This window comes from Astyanax mexicanus, chromosome 16, assembly GCF_023375975.1.
Source record: "Astyanax mexicanus isolate ESR-SI-001 chromosome 16, AstMex3_surface, whole genome shotgun sequence".
Lineage (NCBI taxonomy): Eukaryota > Metazoa > Chordata > Actinopteri > Characiformes > Acestrorhamphidae > Astyanax > Astyanax mexicanus.
In genome coordinates, this window is record NC_064423.1 from 1,807,592 (window position 1) to 1,832,303 (window position 24,712).

The 24,712-nt window shown below is 35.5% G+C and overlaps 1 protein-coding gene across 3 annotated transcripts; it reads left to right on the plus strand.

Moving 5' to 3' along the window:
- The first annotated feature begins 607 nt into the window (after nucleotides 1-607).
- On the plus strand, nucleotides 608-23,168 carry katnb1 (katanin p80 (WD repeat containing) subunit B 1). Of its 3 annotated transcripts, none has more exons than XM_022686495.2 (20): nucleotides 608-725; nucleotides 3,349-3,406; nucleotides 4,808-4,935; nucleotides 6,088-6,205; nucleotides 7,591-7,691; nucleotides 7,796-7,837; nucleotides 11,509-11,592; nucleotides 11,779-11,894; nucleotides 13,959-14,030; nucleotides 15,272-15,422; nucleotides 15,572-15,756; nucleotides 19,018-19,181; nucleotides 19,279-19,329; nucleotides 19,420-19,478; nucleotides 19,583-19,795; nucleotides 19,948-20,097; nucleotides 20,413-20,489; nucleotides 21,381-21,455; nucleotides 21,609-21,725; nucleotides 22,762-23,168. In XM_022686495.2, exons 2-20 carry the CDS (start codon nucleotides 3,367-3,369, stop codon nucleotides 22,895-22,897), a joined length of 2,079 nt encoding a protein of 692 aa, XP_022542216.2. In that variant the 5' UTR covers nucleotides 608-725; nucleotides 3,349-3,366; the 3' UTR covers nucleotides 22,898-23,168. The 3 variants fall into 3 exon arrangements, with proteins under 3 accessions (XP_022542216.2, XP_022542220.2, XP_022542219.2); XM_022686499.2 differs by having other exon boundaries at nucleotides 19,018-19,169; XM_022686498.2 differs by having other exon boundaries at nucleotides 609-737.
- Nucleotides 23,169-24,712: the final 1,544 nt, after the last annotated feature.

Sequence of the window (24,712 nt, forward strand, 5' to 3'; positions counted from 1 at the left end):
ATTTTAAAATCCGGAATCAAAATGTCAGGATATGGTTTAAACGGAATAGACGCGATTCTCTCGTGTTTTTGTATTTCTTTTTATTGCGTGCACGCGCATGGCGTTAAGAAGCACATATCGATGAGTAGCAAAATGTGTCTGAACACTGGTGTTCTGTCGAGTTGTGCTTCCCATCGATAAGCGCCTTTTAGCTGTAGTGCGCATGCGCTGTCCCACATTATTATTATTATTTTTTTTTTAACGTTTTTTCATGGTAGTTCTGTTTTCCTCCGGTTTATTAAACAACCTGAGCTCACTGACTGTTATTTTAGTGAGTGTTACAAACGTGTAATTTACAAACGTGTAATTAATAATAAAAAATATAATTTTGTTAAAAAAACAAAAAACAATTTCTAATCGCCTATATCGTCTTATCTGTGCCCTAATACAGTGGTTTTAATCTATTCAAATATCCTAAATACACTTTTGACGTTGAAGTTCTAATAACGTGATATTTTTTATTTTTAACTGTAAATATACACTAAGGTAACACTGTTTGGCAAGGTAGCACAATTTGACACAACACCGGCTCAGCTCAGCTCCGGCAGTGAGCGCAGTGCATTATGGGTGGGCACGCGGAGCGGCTGGTTGGGTGTCAGTAGTAGATTAGCTCAGTTTGTGTTTATATTGTTTAGCAACCGATCAGCCGGACTACCGACCGGCCGGACCCACCGGAGCGGCGATAGGTAAACACCGGGGTTAGTCAGCGCGTGGCTCGGTGTGTGTGTTTGGGGTCAAGGGTGTTTACAGGACGCAGGTTGGTAATGTTAAGTTAGCTGGTGCTGTAGGTGTGAGTTACAGGTTTTGGTGAGAATAAGCTCCAGGCTGCTCCCCGGCCGAACAGCCTGTAGTTTTAACCTAAAGATAAATCACTTTACAGCGGAGTAAACTACTTACAGACCACAGGATGTGCTCAAATACATAATAATCCAGCTGTACTGGGAGTAAACCTGAGTATTAATAGAGAATATTCAGTATAGATGTCTGAAATGCCAATTGGGGCAACTGACAGCCAAACACTAGCTACTAATTTAAGGTGTTTGTTTAAAGGGGCTCTAAACCCCCTGATTTTGGACTGGTATGTTACATTACTTCAAATGAACACATTTTAGCTATTAATAATAATAATAAAAAAAAATAAATAAATAAAAAAAAAAATATATATATATATATGGCTATTTGAAGCGATTCTTTTAAACTAGCACTACCTCACTTTAACTAAAGTAGGTTAACAGTGTTAATGTCTGATTTAGAAAGGTAAAACTGTATTTTCTAAACTACAGTACCAGGCAAACGTTAGTACTTCATCCAAACTATGAAGAAAAACATGGAATTATTTAGTAAACAAAAAAGTGTTAAACAGGCCAGAGTATGTTTGTTTTTTTTAGTTTCTTTAGATATTTTAGCACCTCCTGCATAAATGACAGCTTTGCACATCTTGGCTGTATTTTCCCAGTCAGTTTTATAAAGTAGAGTCACCTGGAACAATTCAGGCTTTCAGTTCAGAGATATCATTAAGAGTTAATTACTTGAATTTCTTGTCTCTTAATAAAGTGTTTGAGAGCATCAGTTAAAGTAAAGTAGTGAAGAGGTAGAGTTACAGGTATACAGTGAATAGTGAATATTTGAGTAATGTTCTAATCTGTATTATCTGAACTACTCAACTAAATAAAGAAAATAAATACTTTAAAAATAGAAGGTCAGTCAATATGATGCTTCATGTTCTTCAATGTGTCTTTTAAAGTTTTCTCAAGTGCTGTTAAAAAGATCATCAAAGATGTTATGATTAAATTGGCTCTCATCAGGGCCGTCCAAGTAAACAAAGAGCGAGAGTTTCCTCTGTTGTACAGGATAAATTCATTAGAGTTACCAGCCTCAAAAACCACAAGTTAACAGAAGCCCAGATAAGAGCACCTAAATACTTCACAGAGTATTTTTATTATATTTTTAAACACTCTTAAGTCACTACATGATTCCTTATGTGTTCTTTCATAGTCTGGATCACTTTATTGTTAATTTACTCTGTAGGGAAAAATAAGAAAGGCACTAAATAAGAAACTTTTGATTGGTACTCTTTATGTGTTTTTTTTGTCAGAATTTGTCAAAGTTGGTGTTGGAACATATATAAGGTTTAGAAAATGTGCCAAAATGTACCGGTAGTCCTATGACAATGAATAATCACTGATAAAAAAAAAAAAAACATTGAATAAACATTATTTTTGGTTACATTATTTATAATATTGTGTAATAATGATTATGAAAACAACCTTAAAACAACCTTTATTTAACATTGCCTAATAGGCAACAATAAATATCTGATGTTAAAGCAGCGTTAATTTAAAGAGTTTTAATGGTTGGGGTTCTGAAAGCAAAAGGTGCTCCCCACAAATAATAATCATTGTTATTGTAATATTATGAATTAGAATTACTTAAATGCACTGCAGAAACACAGGACAATAGAATATAAACAACATACACACTAAATGTAAATAAATTGTAATAGAAAAACATCACATATTAAACTATAATGATTAATTAATGTTGATTCAACATAAATCGATGGGCATTAATAGATCAGTTCATTAAAGATGAAAACCATGGATTTGTTATGGAAGTGTTAGATTATTTTGCTTATTTTAGGGATAATTATCTTAATGATTCTTACTTAGAATTTGTACCTTATTTTAAGTAATTTGAACTCAAAATAAACACAATCAAGCAGCAATCAGGTTATTCTAATTCTTGTGTCCAAAAACAGAGACTTTTTTTGCTTGATTTAGGTGTTACTTCACTCATTTTGAGACTTTGCCATTGCTTTTTGTAAGAAATCTTACTAAGAAAATTTGCTTACCCCATTGGCAGATATTTTTTTTTGCTTAATATACATGTATTTGTCTTAATTTGCATATATTTTGTCTAGTATTTGCCAATTGATTTTTAGCAGTGCATACTTGAACTATCTGGGATGTTACCTAAAGATGAGGTTGTGATCATGTTAGCATGACAGAGTTATTAATAAAACATAAACCATAAAGTGGAATGTTTGGACACCAGTGTTGTGACTACGACAATGTCGTAACAATGTGTTTGCTTACTAACTTTGGCAAAACAAAAGCAGTTAATTATAAATACTGCTAATTATGTTAATCTCCATGTTAAAAATAACATTTATTGGTAATTATACATTGTCATGTTTTGTGAGTTTTACTGTAGATTGTCTGTACATACAGTAATTGATGAATTACTTGCAGAGAGTCAATCAATTAGATTATTTAATGATGTAATGATAGAATTTACTGCTCTTTTCAGGTTAAGCTCATCAATGCTATGGCTGCCTCAGACGTCACCAAAATGTGGTGGAAACTGCGTAAGTACTTTAATTAAACTCTTTTCCAGAAATGAACATCCTAATCATTCCCTGGAAAAGAACAGCTATATGTCAGTTCTTTTTAGGAGAAAATATAATATATTTGAACCAGGTGTTCTGTTAAAGATCATTTTAACTGGTAGACAGAAGAGCTGGAAGACATTTGTATCACAATGTATTTGTTATTTTTATTTTGTTGGTAAAATATAATTCAGATAGCGATATGAACTGTATAAAAGTCTTTGCATGTGGTCACGCGCTGACAGAGCTAGGGGAAATGCTAAAAATATTATATCACGATATTTGAAGAAATTTTCAATAAATACATTTTTGTAGTATTCATTGCATCAGTTTGATATGAGAATCATGTTGAGCAGAGAATAATGAATTCTTAGATTATTTGGAGTTAACTAGTCATGACTGTATTGCACGGTCGTCAGCTTGTTTTTGTCCGTGCTTTTAAGGTTATTGTTAATAACTATTTGTTACATGTTACTAATAATTAACTATTATCATGAACTATCCATGTTGTAAATAACAAGAACAGTAATAATGTATTTAGTTTATTCTTTACAATTCTCCAAGTGCTACAAAGAAAGGTATTTACAAATCTCTACCTATAAATCAGAATTTCTCAATACTAATTTTATAGCTTTTAAAATTCAGTTTTAAATTGATACTATATGTTATGAGCGCCGAGTGGTCCAGTGGTCTAAAGCGCTGCCACTATGAGCAGGAGGTCGCAGGTTCGAACCCCCACTCATGCAGCTTTACCATCAAGAATCTGGTGCTCAGAGGGAGCACAATTGGCCTTGCTCCCTCCGGGTGGGTAGATGGCGCTCTATCCCCACATCACTCCTAGGGTGATGTCTGCAGCACAGGGCGTCTGTGAGCTGATGTATCAGAACCGAGTTGCTGCGTTTTCCTCCGCGTGTTAGCGCTGTGATGCTACTCGGTAATGCTGCATCAGCAGCAGCTTAAAAAGAAGCGTTGTCTGACTTCACATGTATCGGAAGAAGCATGTGTTAGTCTTCACCCTCCTGGTGTGTTGGGGCATCACTAGTGATAGGGGGAATCCTAGTGAGTGGGTTGGGTAATTGGCCTGGGAGAAAATGGGAAAAATTAGAAATAAAATTATATATATATATAAAAAAAATCATACTGTATGTTAACCTGTCAGAAAGTGCACAAGGCTTTCCTTAAGATTTGGTGTAGTTCCTAATAAAACTGAAAATTAAAAATGTATTTTAATTTTATTGTTGTATTAAATATGAAACAGCAGGCTAGTAGAGAGAATGTAATAATCATAATAATAATCATGACTTCACAAATTTAAGCTGCACAACTTTGAGTTTACTGGAGCTTCATCTGCTTAATTTATTTTTTTTTTGTCGTGATCAGAGGACATGGTGGCCCACTCCAGTAAAGTGTCCTCGCTGGTGTTGGGTAGATCAGGCCGCTTGCTGGCTACTGGAGGAGAGGACTGCAGGGTCAACATCTGGGCCGTCAACAAACCTAACTGCATTATGGTAGGGGACCACTATACCAGTGTGGTATATCTGACTGTAGTTAAGTTATAGTAGGGATAAATTTATGCTGTGACCGAAATGGCTCCCTACTCCCTCATTAGTGTTCACTAAGTAGTGGTGAAATAGGAGTGAATTCGGACACTACCTCACCATTATCATGCCCCAGCGCCGGTCGCATAAACACACACAGGTGAGAGAGGAGTTGAGCCGTGTTTAAAAAAACTCCATAAACTCTGAATTACAGTTAGTGAAGCTTTGAACTGATCATGAAGTCATTTCTCTGCCTGTTATATTTACACTGTTTAAAAGATAATCCTCACATTATTGAGCTACATGAAGAAAACCTGAAGTTAACAGCGTGCAGCGGCTCGCACTGTTGCCAGATTGGGTGGTTTCATGCCAAATGTCGAGTTGTGTCTGAAATTCTCTGGAGGAAACGCTGTGATTTGACGGGTGAACAAAACTACCAAATGTAAAGAGTTTGGAAATTGAACTCATCAGTGTTGTAGTTAGATATCTAACCTGGCAGAGACAGAGCTTTTGGTCCGGCTGCTGAAAATCTGAAGCTGCATTTGTTTGTTATTATGTGAGAATTTATTTCTTTCATTGCTTGCAAGATTATTTTTATGTACTGTATTAGCTTTTTTTGGTTTTGTTTTTTGTAATCAGTGATATTTAAGATATTTAAGGTATTTTATTTAAGATCATGTTGGAATAAACCCTGTAATATTGTTGATATGATGAACATCAGCTGTTTGGGTGGTTTTCTCAGAATTTGGGCGGATTTGATTCAGATACAACCCAGTGAATTGGTTGTATCTGAATCCCACTGTAACAATCTGGCAACCCTGATGGCTCGCTGTCCGCTCTGTTTGTCTGTTGCTTAGTAGCGAGAGACACAATGCGTTTTGGGACACATTCAGCTCGCTTAGTAATCAGCGATGTTTACTATAGATCATGATGCATTATGGGAGTTTTTAGTGCCCTCAAAATGACGTTTGAATTCCCCCTAACGATTCGGACACTCAGAGAAAAATGGCTGACATACTCAATAGTGCCCTAACTAGTAAATAGGGAGCCATTTTGGTCACAGCCTCAGTCTAATGTTTTTATCTGATACATGTTTCTTCTTCTGTGCTCTTTGTTATGTAGAGCTTGACGGGCCACACCAGCCCACTGCAATGTGTTCAGTTCAGCAGCACAGAGGAACAGGTGGTGGCCGGCTCTGAATCGGGCTCTTTAAGAGTGTGGGACCTAGAAGCTGCTAAAAGTGAGTTTATGAAAGTGTGTTATGCCTGCCACACACTACAGGATTCTTAAAATATTAACTGATATTGAAAACGTAAGAAACCTAAAGCTTCACACAGTAAACAGAGCTTATATACACACTGCAACACCAGCTGGAGATGAATACAGACCAAGGGCGTAGGAGCGGGTTTGATATTGGGGAGGACACATTTGCTATTATGAACCAAAGCCCACCCTATAGTTTCCTAGAAAAACATTTGCAGAATTATTTTTAATCCCAAATAATTATTTTTTTCTGTATTCTGTTTATTATTAGTTACATCCAAGTAAAGGTGATTTTACAACCTAAACAGGTTACTCCACATTACATTTATTGTTGCTAGAAAAAATATACGTAAAAGGTCTGAATTATATACATATGACAAAAACTGATAAGTTATCACCTAATATTTAAAATAATAATATAATTTTATTAAACTAAGCTAATTCAAAAGTTAAGCTAACTGACTGTCACAGGCTGTATTTTATTAAGCGCAGAGTTGGTTTGAGCATTTTTAACCAGCTATCAGAAACATAGCAGTTAACATGGTTTACATGGTTAGCCTACCGTTACCTTTCTTTTAGAAAAATCACTGGATATTCATACCTGGTTTAAAATCATCTGCTGCATTCCGATCGCGCTGCTTAATCTCACAGCGGAGGAGGGGCTTCCCCCCCACCAGCACACTCTCCTGCGCACGCTGCAAAACCAGCAAGCTGATTGGCTGTTTCTACTGAGAGGCGGAACTTAATTCCTGAACCGGCTTCGTGATTGGCATTAAGAGATTTCCCATTTACTCAGCGGACACCTGTCTCCTCATTAATAGTACAGCTGATCTGAGCGAAACTATTTCATTTTTGGGGGGGACAAATCCACCTTTTTCTAATATTGTGTGGGACATGTCCCACCCATCCCCCCCCCCCGGTTCCTACGCCAATGATACAGACATATTTATATAGATAACCTCATATATACACTGCACACATCAGTTTAAGATAAAGCTAATGGAGCTAAATGTTTAAATACTGCTCACTTTTAAAAAACACCATGGTTTTAAACACCATGTTTGAAGTTAACACCGTTTAAAAATCTTTGTTTAACCGTTTAGCTCAGCTCTTATTGGTGAGAGTCTTTCTGTTGTCAGGTAAAGTCACGTTTTCCACCAGAGAATCAGATTCCCCCCTAATACTACAGTATAGAGACGTATATATTAAACATGTTTCAGTTTTACAATTTACAAGAAGGCCTCTTTCACATTTGCCAAAAACATCTTAAACCCCAGAACTTTGGGTAAATATACTTTAGACTGACATGCCAGTGAAAAGTGGAACTTTTTGGAAGGTGTGTTTATCTTGTCTTTTGTTTAGTACTCCGGACGTTAATGGGACACAAGGCTAATATCTGCAGTCTAGACTTTCATCCTTTCGGAGAGCACATCGCCTCTGGCTCTGTGGATACTAACATTAAGGTGATGCACTGCTTTCAGTCTTGGCCTGTTGTGTCTTTTGGTTCATTCTGAACATTTTTAGCTGGTGTTTTTAATACTAAATAATTGTGTTTTTTATATTTTAGCTGTGGGATGTAAGGAGGAAAGGATGTGTCTTCAGGTATAAGGTAAGTTATGCAGTTATGAAATAACTTTAAGATTTATTTTATATGTAAATTAGCTTGTTTAGTCATGTACACTCCTGATCAAAATCTTAAATTTGCATTTTGCACTATTGGATCTTAAGTAGGTTGTAAGTAGAGCTTCACGGTGCTAAAATAAAAAAACGGCGCAAGAGACAAAAACTTTTGAGCAGCCAATTTAGTGAAAACTGCATTTACACTCAAACATGATTTTTTTTTAGCTGATCAAAAGTTTAAGACCATAGCCTCTAAAAGTCAAAAGCTGCACAAACATTTGGATTCCATTTCATTTTCTGTTAAGTATTTGCACTGTCAAGACCCCCTGATTTTTTGGGAAAAGCAAAAAAGCTCACTGACTTTGAACGTGGCAGGATTGTTGAACTGCGTAAGCAAGGCCTCTCACAACGTGCCATTGCTGCTGAGGTTGGACGCAGTAAGACAGTCATTTTGCATTTTTTTAATGATCCTGAGGGTTATGGAACAAAAAAGTCAAGTTGTAGACCCAAAAAGATTTCACCAGCACTAAGCTGCAGGATCCGATTAGCTGTCCGCCAAGACACGGGACAATCCCCTACCCAAATTAAGGCCATTACTGGTGCTGACTGCAGCCCTATAACCATCAGACGACATCTGCGAGGGAGGGGCCTCAGAAACAAAAAACGCCTTCAAAGGCCACGTCTTCTTCAACGCCACAAAATTGCTTGTTTGGACTTTGCAAGGGTGCAACAAACATGGGACATTGAAAGGTGGAAGAAAGTTGTCTTCCCTGATGAGAAAAAATGTAACCATGATGGTCCTGATGGCTTTCAACGTTACTGGCATGACAAGGAGATCCCACCTGAGATGAGACGCCATCATGATTTAGGGTTCGTTTTCCTTCAATGAAACAATGGAGCTTCAGGTTGTGCACGGGCGTCAAACAGCAGCTGGCTATGTGGAGATGTTGCAGCGGGCATCCCTCATGACTGAGGGCCCTCGTCTGTGTGGTATTGACTGGGTTTTTCAACAGGACAATGCTGCAGTTCACAATGCCCTCCTGACAAAGGACTTCTTCCAGGAGAATAACATCACTCCTGTGTGTTCCCCTGATCTAAACCCGATTGAGAACATTTGGGGATGGATGGCAAGGGAAGTTTACAAAAATGGACATCAGGTCCAGACAGTGGATGCCCTTCGTGAAGCCATCTTCAACACTTGAAGCAATGTTCCCACTAGCCTCCTGAAAACACTGGCATCAAGCATGCCTAAACGATTGTTTGAAGTGATCACCAAGAATGGTGGAGCTCCTCATTACTGAGTCCATTTTTTGACACTTTGATTTCTGTTTTGAGGGGGGGGGGTTCAGGTTTTTTGAGCTATGGTCTTAAACTTTAGATCAGCTGATGAACAGCCTATTTTTAGTTAAATTGTTGTTTTCAATAAATTTCCTGCTCAAAAGTTTTTGTCTCTTGCGCTGATTTTTTCTTTAGCACTGTGAAGCTCTACTTACAACCTTTTTAGATCTAATAGTGCAAAATGCAAATTCTTGCAATTTTTTAACTGGTCTTAAGATTTTGATCAGGAGTGTATCTGGCAATATTGTGCAGTTCAGTGTAAGAGCTACAACAATACATTTTTAAATGTAACTATACATTTTTATTTTTGTTATTGTTAGTATGATATACCCTCAATGAACACAGTATTAGGAACACTATATTAAGACTGGGCAGGGTCTTTTTTGAGTTTAGAACAGTTAGTTGTTATATACAGTGGGTATGGAAAGTTAAATCTTTCACTTATTACAGCCGTTTGCTAAAATCAAAAAAGTTAATTTGATTTCTCATTAATGTACACTCAGCACAAATTTATTAAAAAACATATTTTAGAAAAAATTATAGAAAATCAGGAATATCACATGGTCATAAGTATTCAGACCCTTTACTGTGAACTCATGCTGTTTATTTTTGCTGATTAGATCAGGCACACACCTGTCTGTATAAGAGCTCACAGCTCACAGTGCAGCTCAAAGCAAATGAGAATCATGTGGTGGAAGGAAGGAACTGCCCAAGGAGCTCAGAGACAGATTTGAGGCACAGCTCTGGCCAAGGTTGCAGAAGAATTTCTGCAGCACTCAAGCTTCCTAAGAGCACAGTGTCCTCTATAATTCTAAAAAGAAAGAAGTTAGGGACGATCAGAGCTCTTCCCAGACCTGCCCCTCCAGCCCAACTGAGCAATCGAGTGAGAAGAGCCCTGGTGAGAGAGGTAAAGAAAAACCCAAAGATCACTGAGGCTGAGCTCCAGAGATCCAGTAGGGAGATGGAGAAAGTTTCACAAAGTCAACTAGGGATGAAACGACTACTCGAGTAATTTGAGTTACTCGATTTAAAAAAATTGATAGAGTAATTCAAGCTTTTATTGTGACAACGCGCTTAGCGTTACGTTACCCAAGCGGCGAGGAAAAAAAGAGCGAAAACTTACAAGGAAAAAGGGCAATAATAATGGAGTTTTTGGAGTATTTTAGGCTGGACAGTGTGTATTCACTCTTTCCTCCCACAACAGCACTTCTTTAATGCTGCACCGTCTCAGCCGAGGACACGTTAGCGGTGGAGCCGAGAGAAGGTTAATATAACTTAAAACAAATCAAAGAGATTAACATTAATGTAGCTTAATAACATGCTGAGCACTGAGGAGTTTATAAACAAATACACGTCACCGGCTCGGTGAGATGAGCTGGCGAAACATCTCACAACATAATGCAAATATTTATGCCTTTTTTATTGATTAATTCCCTATAGTTTTGATACTTAAAAGAAATTCTAACTTAATTTATTAAAGTACTAATTATTAAATTATTATTATTCCTTTATTTATTTCTATTTGTGTTTGCAGTTTGGAAATGTATGTTGTGAATTTAAAAATATAAAAATCTAAAAAAGGAAATCAATTGGTCATTCATTATTAAGTAAAAATGTCTTATTTTCTCTTGTGTATTTTTAATTAACACATGAAGGAATCACAGACTATGAGAAATAAAATTCTCTGGTTGGAAAACATCTTTCAGAGTGCTCTGGACCTCAGACTGGGCCGAAGGTTCACCTTTAAACAAGACGATGACCCTAAGCACACAGCTAAAATAACAAAACTTCGGAACAACTCTGTGACCATTCTTGACTGGTCCAGCCAGATCCCTGACCTAAATCCAGTTGAGCATTTCTGAAAACGCCTGAATATGGCTTTCCACTAATGTTCACCATCCAGCCTTGTGGAACTGGAGAGGATCTGCAAGGATCCTTAAATCCAGGTTGTGAAAAACTTGTTGCATCATTCCCAAGAAGACTCATGGCTCTATTTAAAACTGAGCAAAGGGTCTGAATAATCCATGTGATATTTCATGTTTTTTTATTTTATTTTATTTTTATTTATTTGCAAACTTTTCTAAAAAAAAGTTTAACAAGATAGGGTGCTGAGTGTCCATTTATGAGAAATAAAATAAACTTTTTGCTATTTTAGCACATGGCTGCAATGAACTAAAGAGTGAAAAATTAAAAGGGGTCTGAGTACTTATATATATATATATATATATATATATATATATATATATTATTTTATATAAAGAAATATGTCAATCAAAGAAATAAAAAAACTGCATATAATTGTTTTTATATTATTTCGTGCAGGGTCATACTCAAGCAGTACGCTGTATATCCTTCAGTCCAGATGGAAAGTGGCTTGCTTCAGCCAGTGACGACAGCACAATTAAGGCAAGAAATTTTTATTCTAAATTATTTATTATACAGTGCTTTTGATGATTGATGGTTGATGATTATGATTTGCAGTACCGTTGTTGCAGTTTATTTTAGTAAATAGTTTTAGCTTAAATCTTTGTACAGTGTATATTTCAGGTGTTTTGTGAGATTTTTGTGTTTGTCATTTCTCCCTCACTCTAGTTATGGGATTTAACAGCTGGGAAGTTGATAACAGAATTTACAGCTCACACATCAGCAGTCAATGTAGTCCAATTTCACCCTAATGAGTATCTTCTGGCCTCGGGCAGTGCTGACAGGTATGTAAAAAAAATTACTTTTACTGCAGTTTTATAAAAATATTTTAGTATTATATATACATATATTTGGTACCACTTTAAAACAAGTCTGCCTTCATAAAGGCAGACTTGCCTTAGGTTGTAAATGCCTTAAAAATCATTAATAATCAGTTATAACATATAGATGGCTGTGGGTTCACTATTTGACAAACAACAGGTCATTGTTGCCCTTTCTACGTATGTGTTATAACTGATTATTAATTTTTTTTCAAGACATTAACAACCTAATTAGTAACCATTAATAAACTAATTGTAAACCATGTATAAACCCTTTATAAAGGTAGTCTTATTTTAAAGTGGTACCAAATATTTTATAGTGTCTGCTTTTTTAAAGTTTTAGGATTTTATGGTATCAAATTGAATTGTTAAAACCTCACCTATAGTATATCTATTTTGTGTGTTTCCTTATTAGTTAAGTTGATTTAACATTGCAAATGCTGTTCTAATTTAAATTATAATATACTTCAGTTGAACAGTTAATTGAAGTCATTTTTTATTTTTTATGGCAGAATGATTGTCAGATGAGAGAATGTGACCAGTTATTGCACAAAAATATCAGCTGGAATAGTATTTTAATTTGTGATTTGCTATTTTTTAGACTTTTTAGACGTATAACTTGGTACACTCTTGTACACCAGTGTTATGTTTGCTAGTTCTGTGGCTACAGTGCTATTTTTTATAGCATTTTTTCTTTCAATAGCTGTACATTTGCTCGACTTCAATCAAAACATGTTAATATTTGAGACTGTAGACATTATGACTGTAAATATCATGTTAAACGTTTTCTTTGTTCTTAGCATAATTTTTTTTCCTTCATATTTTTAAGCATGAAGACAATTTTACATTTAAATGATATGTAAAACATTGCGTAATTTAAAAATCAGTCCCAGGTCTTTCTCTGGATCTAAACTGCTGTCAAAAAATAGTAACTATAAAAAGTGATCATTTTAAACAATTTGCATGCATATATCATTTGTTTTTTTTTCACATTTGATTGTAATTTGCAAAAATAGCTACAATTCAAAGCTTCAGTTGAATTCTTTACCCTTTTTCAGCCATACTAATAATCTTTTTTTTTTTTTTAAATGTGTATATTTATTGCTACTATTTTTTTTCCTGGATTTTTTTAGCAACTTCTAAGGTTTTATTCTTCTTTAGATGACCCAGAATAGATATGCAAGTAGAAGAAGACCAAAAAAACGTTTATTTTATACTGTTATTTGCTCATCTTTGTCCTTACTGAATTTAGCCTTTATTTTTCCTCATTTCTATTTTATTTAATTAGATTTGACAAGGATTAGGCCGTAGCAAAAAAACAAGTAGTGAATAAAATAATTAAACATTCTCCAAATAAAATAAAATTGACTTTGTGATGTCAAACCAAAGGTAAAGTACTACCATAATGTATTCTTTACTTTCAGTGTTGGTTCTGTATCTGTATTGTCCTTTAAGGGTGCCTTATATCATGAATTCTGCTTCAGGACTGTAGGGGGAGCTCATCCTTCTTCCAGTGGTGATCAAACCTTAGAAAACATCTACCTGACTCTGATTCTGTCTAAACTGGAAGGATGAAAGAGGAATTTCTGAGTTTGCAAAGACAGTCAATGCATAGAATACATTTTTGTTCACGTCTGTAAATAAATTTAGCAGAGTTTACACAGTGGAGTGTAATGAACTATGCATTTAAAATTATGGCTTTAATATGGATTTTTTTTTTCTAGGGATGCACGAGGTGCACAGAGTGTGAACTCTGGGCAGATGTAGATGCCAGTTTACACATTTATAACTTACAGAGAGACTACAAACCACGGTTTAACTTTATAACTTTAAAGCTAATAAAAAGTTGGCTTAAATCATTGGATTTCATTTGGTCATTTACCAGTATACAGTATACAAATATCAATATACTCTCAACATCATCATGCATCCCTAGTTTTTTACTGACAGATATGAGTTCGATGTTAATTTATTTGACTGTTGCAGGGGTTTGTAACTCTGAGATCTGTATTAATTTCTGTGTGGCAGGACGGTGAAACTGTGGGATTTGGAAAAATTTAAGCTAATCGGCTCATCAGAAGGAGAAACGGGACCTGTGAGGTAGGCTGGGGACAATATTCCAAATATTCCATCATTTGCATTAGTAAATTAGTGTTAGACAGTATCGATATGATATTGTATTGCAGTATTTTTGTTATATATAGAGAGAGCGTTTATTTAAGTTAAGTGTAAGCATAGTCTACGTGCTGCAGATTTTATGAGACTTAAATTTAAGAAAATAATTGTGGCTGGGTGTATGCACCATTTAAATCAGTGGACTGTTTTTGCATTATGCACAATAAAAATAATAATTTAAAAATGTACAATAAGAAATGTCCACCACATGCACATTATGTTAATGTTTTCTAATATCTTATATGATTTTTATGTTAAAGCTTAATAAAAGCTAAATATTATTGTTGTTTCTTGTCTGAAAGCTGTAGGTCTTCAGTATTCATGCTGTGGCATTTAATACTCATTTTGGGTTTGGTTTATAAGTTACTTTTCAGGTCAGTAACATGCAGTTATGTAACTGTTGTGTTTTATTATATAATTATTTTTTGTACATTTGTGACTAATTAGTTTGCTTTAATTGAATTAATTTAACTTAAATATATTTTTTTATGTTTTAGGTTTTAAACAAAAAAAGCTTATTAAAATGTTATTTTTATTGTAATAAAATAAAAATTGCAATAATGTAATCATTGAAACCTTTTTTTAATATGTCCTTAAAAAAGTTAATATTTTTAAAACTAATTCAGAAATAGTCTTATGTAATATTTAATGTATTTGATACAACTATTTCATCAAATGCATTCATTTGATTTGTATAATTATTGTCTTGTTCTTATGCCAGATGCTAAAGATGCTAAAGCTGTTACATTATGCTACATGCCCGGCCAATGGAATGCAAAAATGATGAATGATGTAATACAGAATATATGATGTAAATACAGAATAAAATACAGCCACAAAAAATGTGATTGTTGAAGTAGAAACACATGTTAACTGTTTAGTGTTATAAGATGCTACATGTAAGGAAGGCTTTATTTTACAAAATAGACCTAACTTGCATTTATTTATATTGATTATAATAGAACTGTTATAGGACATACACTGTAAAATAATTTTATTTATGCATTTTTATTTAAATTTATAATTGTCCTACTTTATAATGGATAAAAAAGAGAAGTGACTTATCTAAAATCCTGTAGGTACCTTTTTATTATTTGTGTTTTGTAGTTTTTGGTCTTTTTTGTTATTTAACTTTTTCTGGATTTCTCCTTTTTTTGTTTTTTCAGGTGCATGTTGTTTAGTCCTGACGGCAGCTGTCTGTACAGTGGATCAGAGGATGCTTTGCGAGTTTATGGATGGGAGCCAGACCGCTGCTTCGACGTGGTTCATGTAGGCTGGGGCAAAGTCGCTGACTTTGCGATCTGCAACAGTCAAATGGTCAGTGACCTGCAGGTCTTTAAAAAAAGATAATATAAAATATCTTAAATCCATTTTCCATAGCTCTTAAAAATGTCACAGACTGTAAATAAAATAGATTTATTTATTCATTCTTTTCCTTCCTCTCCCTGCCTGTTTATTTTGATTAGATTGGTGTATCGTGCAGCCAGATGAATGTCAGCTCTTATGTCGTGGATCTTAGCCGAGTGAAGACGTCAGGATCTGTGATTCAGGGATTGATTGAGGATGATAAGCCGCTTGCAGCACCAACTTCTAAAGGACCAACGTTAAGGCGTAATTATGAGAGACCAGCTACGACCTGCAACACACAGAAGTGCGTATCAAAAACCGGCGCAGAGACATACACATCAGTAAACACTTAATCCAAATTATAAAACAGGGGTCACTAATAGGCGGAGCGTGGTCCGGGTCCGGATTGGACAACCCCAAACCAATAAACTACAGAGAAGGATTTAGTTTATTGTCTTTATGGTTTACGTGCTTTGCAGCACAGTAAACCTACAGACCAATCACGTGTGCTGTAAGATCACCAAACGTTATCTTCTACCAATCAGATCTGTGCAGATGCGAGAGCGCGGAGACAAACGAAGCAGGCGAAGCAGGCGGTGAGAAGTGGGAGAATAAAGCGAGAAAAGCTGATAACAGATGGTGCGCACCATAAAATAAAAATTTAAATACTACCTTTAAAAAAAACATACTAGTACTAGTGTTACTTGGAGGAATTAAAGAGAAACAACCGAGACAAGAGTGCAAAATATTCCACTTTACTCCACCTGATCAGAACTCAACAAGAAAAAAACTCCCTCGCTCGCAGGCGCTCTCTCTTTACTCACAAAACAACCCTACCTCAAAACGAAGGCAGCCCCCAGGGGACAAAAAGCATTGGCAACTCCCCCATCAGTTTTACCCACAACATAATAAAGTCTGATACAGTATTTATATAATATTAAATAAAATAAAACTGCTGTTTTTTAAAAAAGCTGATATTTCAGCAAACATTTGTCCATATATTGTATGTTTTATCATTCATGTAATTATTATCATGACAGGCAGGCCTAAATCTAATATAAATAAAATTAAATAGAATAAATATAGCATTTTGAAACAAAGTGAACATACAGATTCACATTAATAGACTCGATAAGTTAAATTATTGAGGGTGTTTCCATTTATTTTATGGTAGGTTGATAATGTAATTATTGTGACAGGCCTATTCACAACAATACATATTGTTGAAATATACTAGTATGTGTAATTTGTTTTGTCTTTCAGTTGTTGATGACATTAATAAAACACTGACAGAACTACTATAGGCTTCTTCAGTATACAGTATATAATACTGAATCATAATGCAAGTTAAAAATGGTGACGGTCCGGACCTTGGCCTGGCAAAATTTTCTCTAACTGGACCGAACTGAATTCTAATTAAATACCCCTGTTATGATAGAACACATTAGTTAAATCTGTATATAATAGTACTATTATTTATTACAGTACATTATTGGTTAATTTATTAATTAATTATTGCTATTCCAGTCACACATTTACCACAATAAGTGCTACTCAAGTCACATGAGAGTGAAATTTAAACAGAGAAAGGCAGCTAGTCTTTTGGTAAACAAACCAATTCTAATAGTAAATTAGCTTGCTAGCTACCCCGGTTAACGGTACTATCCTAGCACTGTACATCATCTTCCTCTCTTTCAGCTAAAGAATTTTAAGGTAATCCTTTATCTATTTTTGCAGTGTACCAGCTCCAAAATCAGTAAACTGCAGCTTATTTTCGACTACAATTACTGTTTTGTGTTTTGTTTATTTGTTTGTTTTTTTTGCAAATCGACTATATAATGTCAATGGCGTAGATATTTTCCAGTTTATTACATGGTTATGAGTTCAATTAGATGTTTAAATGCTCTTTTAGAGGCTTTAGTTTACATTAAGGCGTTTAAAGTGGAATTAAGTTTTAGTGGTTTGCACATTGTCATACGCCCTCTTGTTTCTCCATGTTTGTGTGAAATTTGATTTACATGCCTTTTATAGCTCATGTAAAAGTTTCTCGATTTTCTTGTTTCATATGATTTTGAGATTGCCTCCTTCTCCTTTAAATCAACTGTGTGTCAGCTCTCAGGACCTACTCCAGGGTTCCTGCGGGTCATTAAAAACTCTTAAATGTCTTAATTTAAAATATGACTAATTAACGTCTTAAATTGTATTAAATTTTCTGTAAATTTGCTGTAGGTATTAAATGTTTTAGATAATGCATTTAATGCAGGTGGAAAAACACAGAGGCCTATTGTAAACATCTAATCCGGGAGAGAACTAAGTTAGCTTACATATTAACTTTAGCTGCAAGATAGCTAACTTACTAACTTAAGCAAAAAGCTAGCTAACATACTAACATTAGCTAGTTAAAGCAAACTAACTTACATTCCCAGGGATATAATTAAGGTTAGCAGAAAGTTAGCTAACATTAGTGGTGAGTTAGCTAACATACAAATGTTAGCAGTAAGCTAACTAACGTTAGCAGCAAGCTAGCTAACATTCTAACTTTAGCTAGCTTAAACAAGCTAGCCTAAACAAGCTAGCTAATGTTTCCAGGGATAGAACAAAGGTTTGCGAAAAGCTAGCTAACATTAGCATCGACTTAGCTAACATACTAATGTTACCCGGGAGAGAACCAAAGAAATTATGATTTAAATTATATTTACTGTGGTCTTGAAAAAACATTAAATTTGACTTTTAAAATTGTGCAAGAATTCTGTACTCCCACCATCATTATATGGATTATTATGATTCTTTGTGGAACATAAGCATGCATAAGTTTTATTAACTTTAGCGGCAAGCTAGCTAACTTACTAACTTAAGCAAAAAGCTAGCTTACATACTAACTTTAGCTAGCTAAAGCGAGCTAACTTACATTACCAGGGATAGAATTAAGGTTAGCCGAAAGCTAGCTAACATTAGCGGTGAGTTAGTAGCAAGCTCGCTAACATTCTAACTTTAGCTATCTTAAACGAGCTAGCTTAAACGGGCTAGCTAATGTTACAAGGGATAGAACAATGGTTAGCAAAAAGCTAGCTAACCTTAGCATCGACTTAGCTAACATACTAACGTTTCCCGGGAGAGAACCAAAGAAATTATGACTTTTTGGGTCTTAAATTATATTTATTGAGGTCTTAAAAAGGTCTTGAAAAAACATTAAATTTGACCTTTAAAATAGTGCAAGAATCCTGTACTCCCACCATCATTATATAGATTATTATGGTTCTTTGTGGAACATAAGCATGCATAAGTTTCATATGGCATTTGAGATTCATTTGATCTGTATTGGTAGATGGGGCTTATATAACTAAACAGATAAAACTGTAAAAAAAAAAAACATTTAAACGTAATTTATTATTTAAATAAAGACATTTAATGTGGAAATAAGTTTATTAGTGGTTTGCTCATTCTTACACCGTCTTGTTTCTCTATGTTTGTGTGAAATTTGATTTGTGTATCTTTACAGTTCATTTAAAAGGGTCTCGATTTTCTTGTCTGATATGATTTTAAGACTGTCTCTGTGTGTATGTAGAATGAAACAGCATTCAGATGCAGACAGGCGCAGTCCAGAGGGGGAGAGGCGGAGCCCAAGCAGCGATGATGAGCATGACGACAAGGAGAGCAATGCAGAAATCACAAACCCAGATGACTATAAAGAGATCTTTCAGCCTCGCAATGCCATCTGTGAGACATCCCGTGTGTTACACACATTTACATTCACACTGTAGATCTGCACTGTCTCGTAGCAGTGCACTCAATCTAAGTGTCTCTTTATCTCTTATACTCCTTGCAGTACGCACACCTCCCAAAAAAAGCGAACCTTTCCCTGCACCGTTTGTCGAGGGTAAGTGTGAATTTGTGGGAATTTCTGAATGCATTGTATTTTTTCTGAATTCTGTTAGCAATTGTAAAGAAGGGCATGTATCTGTTTTAGAACGCTATCCTGTGAAGCCCAGTCCAGCTGCAGAGGTTTTTACTCCAATACCTGACAAAGTATGTACTTCCAGTATATAGTATATATTTTGCATGTGAGTTTAATGTTGTTTGTTTGTATTTAATTGTTTTTCTGTGTTTTTGTTTTTGTTTTTTTTGCACAGCTAAAAGCTTCAAATGCCACCTCCACTCCGATTCTGAGAGTGGAGCCCACAGTAGTGGCCTCGACTTCAGCACGTCCTGTCTCTGTGGTAACTGCATCCGTCGCTTTGCCCTCGAGAAATATTGTACCGACATCCAAACAGAAACCAAGTCCAGTTGTTATTCCCTCTGCATGCAATGAGCTGGTCGGCCTTAATGTGGGTGATTTCTTACCAGTGAGTGAAATGTCCAGTTTAATGTGTAGAATTTTTTTAATATGCTTCATTTAGAAACAGATGTTCTTGTCTACATGACATGACTTGACTTCCTAAGTTTCATAAGTGTGTGTTTGTGTCTGTGTGTGTGTGTGTGTGTGTGCATACAAAAGCCTACCAGGACTGGTAAGACCAGCGTCACAGCAGATGATGAGGCTCTAAATCAGATCAGAAAAGGACATGAAACGATGTGCGTGATGCTGACCAGCCGACACAAGAATCTTGACACGGTCAGAACTGTCTGGACTGGTGGAGACATCAAGGTAAGTGTTGAACACATTTAGCGCAAGTGAATTAAACAAAATAAATTATCTGAATTAAACAAACTTAAATATATTTCTGCACAAGGTAGAGCATGGGTAAATTTTTTATTCGAAACGTGTTAAATGTGCCCTTAATTGTACACTTAATTTCACATTAAGTAGATTAACTATAATGCTTTAGAGAAGGGTTGTTCTTCGTAGGGGATGTGAATGTTTTTCCTAAGCAACACATGTTAACAAGCGTAATTAGTCCAGCAGTACCAGAAAGACTGTAGGACTGATGTATGCACTCACACACATTTTTCCACGCTGCAGACATCACTTGACTCTGCTGTTTCCATCAATGATCTGTCCATCGTGGTGGACATCCTCAACATTGTCAACCTCAAACCGTAAGTACCCACATTCACATTGTCAGATATACAATAATGTTGATGCTGTGTGTGCTAATGCAGTTTGGTTCAGAATGAAGCAAATATACAAGCATGTACCGAATAAATAGTAAACAAATTAATAAATAGATCGGTAGTATAGTGTAGATCTTGAGTAAGTAGAAAAAAGTACGTAAGTAATAAAATACTGTATCTGTTTTTACTGGAGTATTATTTTTACTTCACATACAGCATTTAAGTACTTAAGTACAGTAGTGAAGTAAAAATAATACTAATAGAGTACAGATACAGCATTTTAGTACTCAAGTACATCTACTGGAGTATTGTTTTTAATTCTCTACTTTACTTAAGTACTAAAATGCTGTATCTGTATCTACTGGAGTATTATTTTTACTTCACTACTGTACTTAAGTACTAAAATGCTGTATCTGTATCTACTCGAGTATTATTTTTACTTCTTGTCTGTACTTAAGTACTAAAATGCCGTATCTGTATCTACTGGATTATTATTTTTAATTCTCTACTGTACTTAAGTAATAAAATGCTGTATCTGTATCTACTGAAGTATTATTTTTATTTCTCGACTGTACTTAATACTACTGGAATATTATTTTTCTCTTACTTCTCTGAGAACGTTCCACTGCTCTCTGTAATAACTACACTAATAACACGGTACTGTACTTTTACTTTCAGTACTTTAGTACTGCATTTTACAATAAATTACTTAAGCAATACTAAAGTACAAAAATATTGAGTACTTTTTCACTAATTGTGAAGCTTAAAGAACTCTTTAACTTCTACTCAAGTCACTCTTTGTTGGAGCACTTTAACTTTATAAATGTCTGATCACTAATTACTACTAATAAAAAACTCTTACGTGAATATTTCTAGATCACTCTGGAAACTTGACACCTGCACCACCATTTTGCCTCAGATTGAAGAGCTGCTGCAGAGTAAATACGAGAGGTGAGTGAGGTCATATGCAAATGATCTCAGTAGTAGTTGGTTAAACAACCATTCACTGCTTAAAACAAGCCAACACTGATCAAACAAACAAACCAAAAAATAGCAATGCTTACACACTATACTGTATATATCCAATTCTCTTTCTCTGTATAGTTATGTGCAGACTGGCTATGTGTCTTTAAAGCTGATTTTGAAGCGCTTTTGGCCGTTGATCTCAGAGACGCTGACGGCTCTTCCATCTGTTGGAGTGGACATCACACGGGAGGAGAGGTGACCATTACAGTCTCACGCACTAATGTCCTTATTTGTGTTTAATACTGTTAGAGTATTTTTTGCAGTGGCGTGCACGTAATATAGTGGGTACCCCTACTGCAACATCCCCTCCCCCTCCACCCGACGACCTACACGTAGATTTATATTAGAACTACATATTTTCTGTCTCGACTTAGTTGAGCTTAATGCACAATAACAGCCCAGAAATACAACAGCTACAAACTAGAAAATCAATGTTTAATTTTCCTACAAGTACAGCCGGCCAACAAAGATCACTTATTTGTATGCCTTCAAGACGCCAGGTCAGCCAAAACATTAAGTACACACAAAAACTCATCAATCAGGCGGCCTATTATAGTGAATTAGTTGCACATTGAAGGACAGCCTTTAAAAAAAAGGCTTTTTTATATGATATGACACAATATCTGTCTGATTTGCAGCCGCAATTCCCTGATAATTAGCTTTTAGACTATTAAACTAATCCAGCATAAGCTCCGTTTTACACTAAGCAACACGTAACACCTTTAGCACAGTGCTGAGAAGGGGTCACACAGCCATGGCCCCGCCCCTGGAGTGAAAATCATTAATCTGATTGGTTAGACAGTGCTTTGACTTTGCTAATAGACTCATTATTAAATCCTTCTCAATATCAGTAGAAGGGTCACGCAAACACAAGGGGGCAGAATCCATTTTTAAAAGCAGTTTTGATTGGTTAAAACAGCTGTCAGTCATAAAAGAGTCCTGTAGCAACAGAAAAACACAGACTAATGCTTAGAATTAGTTGCTGTTTTTTATTTTAGTTAATTAAATTAATAAAATATATGCTTATAGTTTACAATAACTATAATTTATATTTGCTGATTAAAAAATATGTAATTATTTACATGCACCTATTGTCACCCCTTCTCTGAAGGGTTAGAAGGGCCTCACTGCACACCACAGATTTTTTGAGTTGTTGAGTTAAGTTTATGTTGTTCTTTGTTTATTCATGTGCGAATATTTATGTTTGTAAAATTGCTCTCTAATTTTACAGGCATCAGAAGTGCAAGGCCTGCTATAAACAGCTGAAAAACCTCAGTAACATTATAAAGAACCGGGCAGAGCAAGTTGGTCGCCATGGCAGCACTTTTAAAGAACTTCAGCTACTTATGGCCCCGTTGGACTACTAACAGTGACACACACACACACACACACACACACATATATTAAATGGTCTAGGTGAGTCCTCGATGGACAAAAGTGTATAGAGTATGAAGTGTAATCAGTCTTCAAAAATATAAATTATATAATCATAACCTATCTCTAAACTGTGGGCAACATTCCAAGGAAAAAGGCAACTCTTTCAATTTTTTATTAGTCGATTCAAGTTTGTTATATATTTTGCACATATAATAGAACTGTAAACACTAAAGTTTTCCAAATAAAATACTTCTTTGATTATTTTGTTCACTTTGTTTGGTTAACAGACATGATAATCACTCTAACATGAAAGATTACATCTAATATGTACAGTGCTATGAAAATGTGTTTACCTCCTGAAAGGTTTCTTTTGTTTTTGCTTTTTTTATCATAATTTCCTTACTATGTTCCTCACAGTGGAAACTGACAGGTTAAATCTCTGAGACAACTTTTTGTATCCTTCCCCTGAACAACTATGTTGAACAATCTTTGTTTGTAGATCATTTGAGAGTTGTTTTGATGAGCCCATGATGCCACTCTTCAGAGGAGATTCAAATAGGAGAACAACTTGCAATTGGCCACCTTAAATACCTTTTCTCATGATTGGATACACCTGACTATGAAGTTCAAAGCACAATGAGGTTACCAAACCAATTTTGTGCTTCAGTAAGTCAGTAAAAAGTGGTTAGGAGTATTCAAATCAATAAAATAATAAGGGTGCCCATACTTTTGCACCGGTCAAATTTTGGTTTAATGCATATTGCACATTTTCTGTTAGTACAATAAACCTCATTTCAATCCTGAAATATTACTGTGTCCATCAGTTATTAGATATATCAAACTGAAATGGCTGTTGCAAACACCCAAATATTTACAACTAAAAATGATTAAGATTAATAGGGGTGCCCAAACTTTTTCATATGACTGTAGTTGTCAGCTGTTTTATTGAATCAGAAATAAATATATCCTACCAATGGATAGTTAGAGGAACGCCTAACTACACTTTTTTACACTTTAGCAGCAGTAATATTCCAGTATTTGTACACTTTAAAACTGGTCAAGTAGACACATTTCATTGCGGAGGTACAGCCTTAAAAAGAGCCATCCAACAGTGAGGAGATACACAACGAACGGAACTAACGCCTGGAGATATGTTCTCTGAGAGACTCTGCACTGTCCCGGTCCATCACTGCATCCTCAAACTCCTCCTCATCATTAAAGGATCTACAACTAGAACCTTCTCCATCTCAGGAACACCAAGACCATCGGGAGCTTCAGGAACACTAAGAACTTCAAGACCATCAAGCGTTTCAGGAGCAACTAAAGTATCAAGAGCTTCAAGATTCTTAAATACATCAGAAACATTCCTGGTATTCCCTTCAACATTCATTTTTGCTACATTGTTAAAAAAAAAGAAAGAGGGTATGGTAAGAGTTCCAGTCACAAAGTTACTAGCTAACTAAGTCAGCTAACTATAGGGTGACCAAACGTCCGTATTTCCCGGGATATGTCCGTATTTCACGTCCTGTCCCGGGTGTTTTTTTCAGAAAGTGAGGAAATGTCCTGGTTTTTAAATTACTTCATTGTAACTTCATTGGACCAGAGAGCAGCGTAACTGTCAGCGTGGAGCTCTCCCCCTCCCCTTCCGATGCAGTCTCATAGGAAGAGCACACACACAACGCTCCACCCCCGCTACCAGGTGTCCTGGTTTACCCAAATGAAAATATGGTCACCCTAGCTAACTAGTGTTCAATAATTTAACAAATAGCTACTAGTTAGGAAGACATAGCGTCAGTTTGACAATG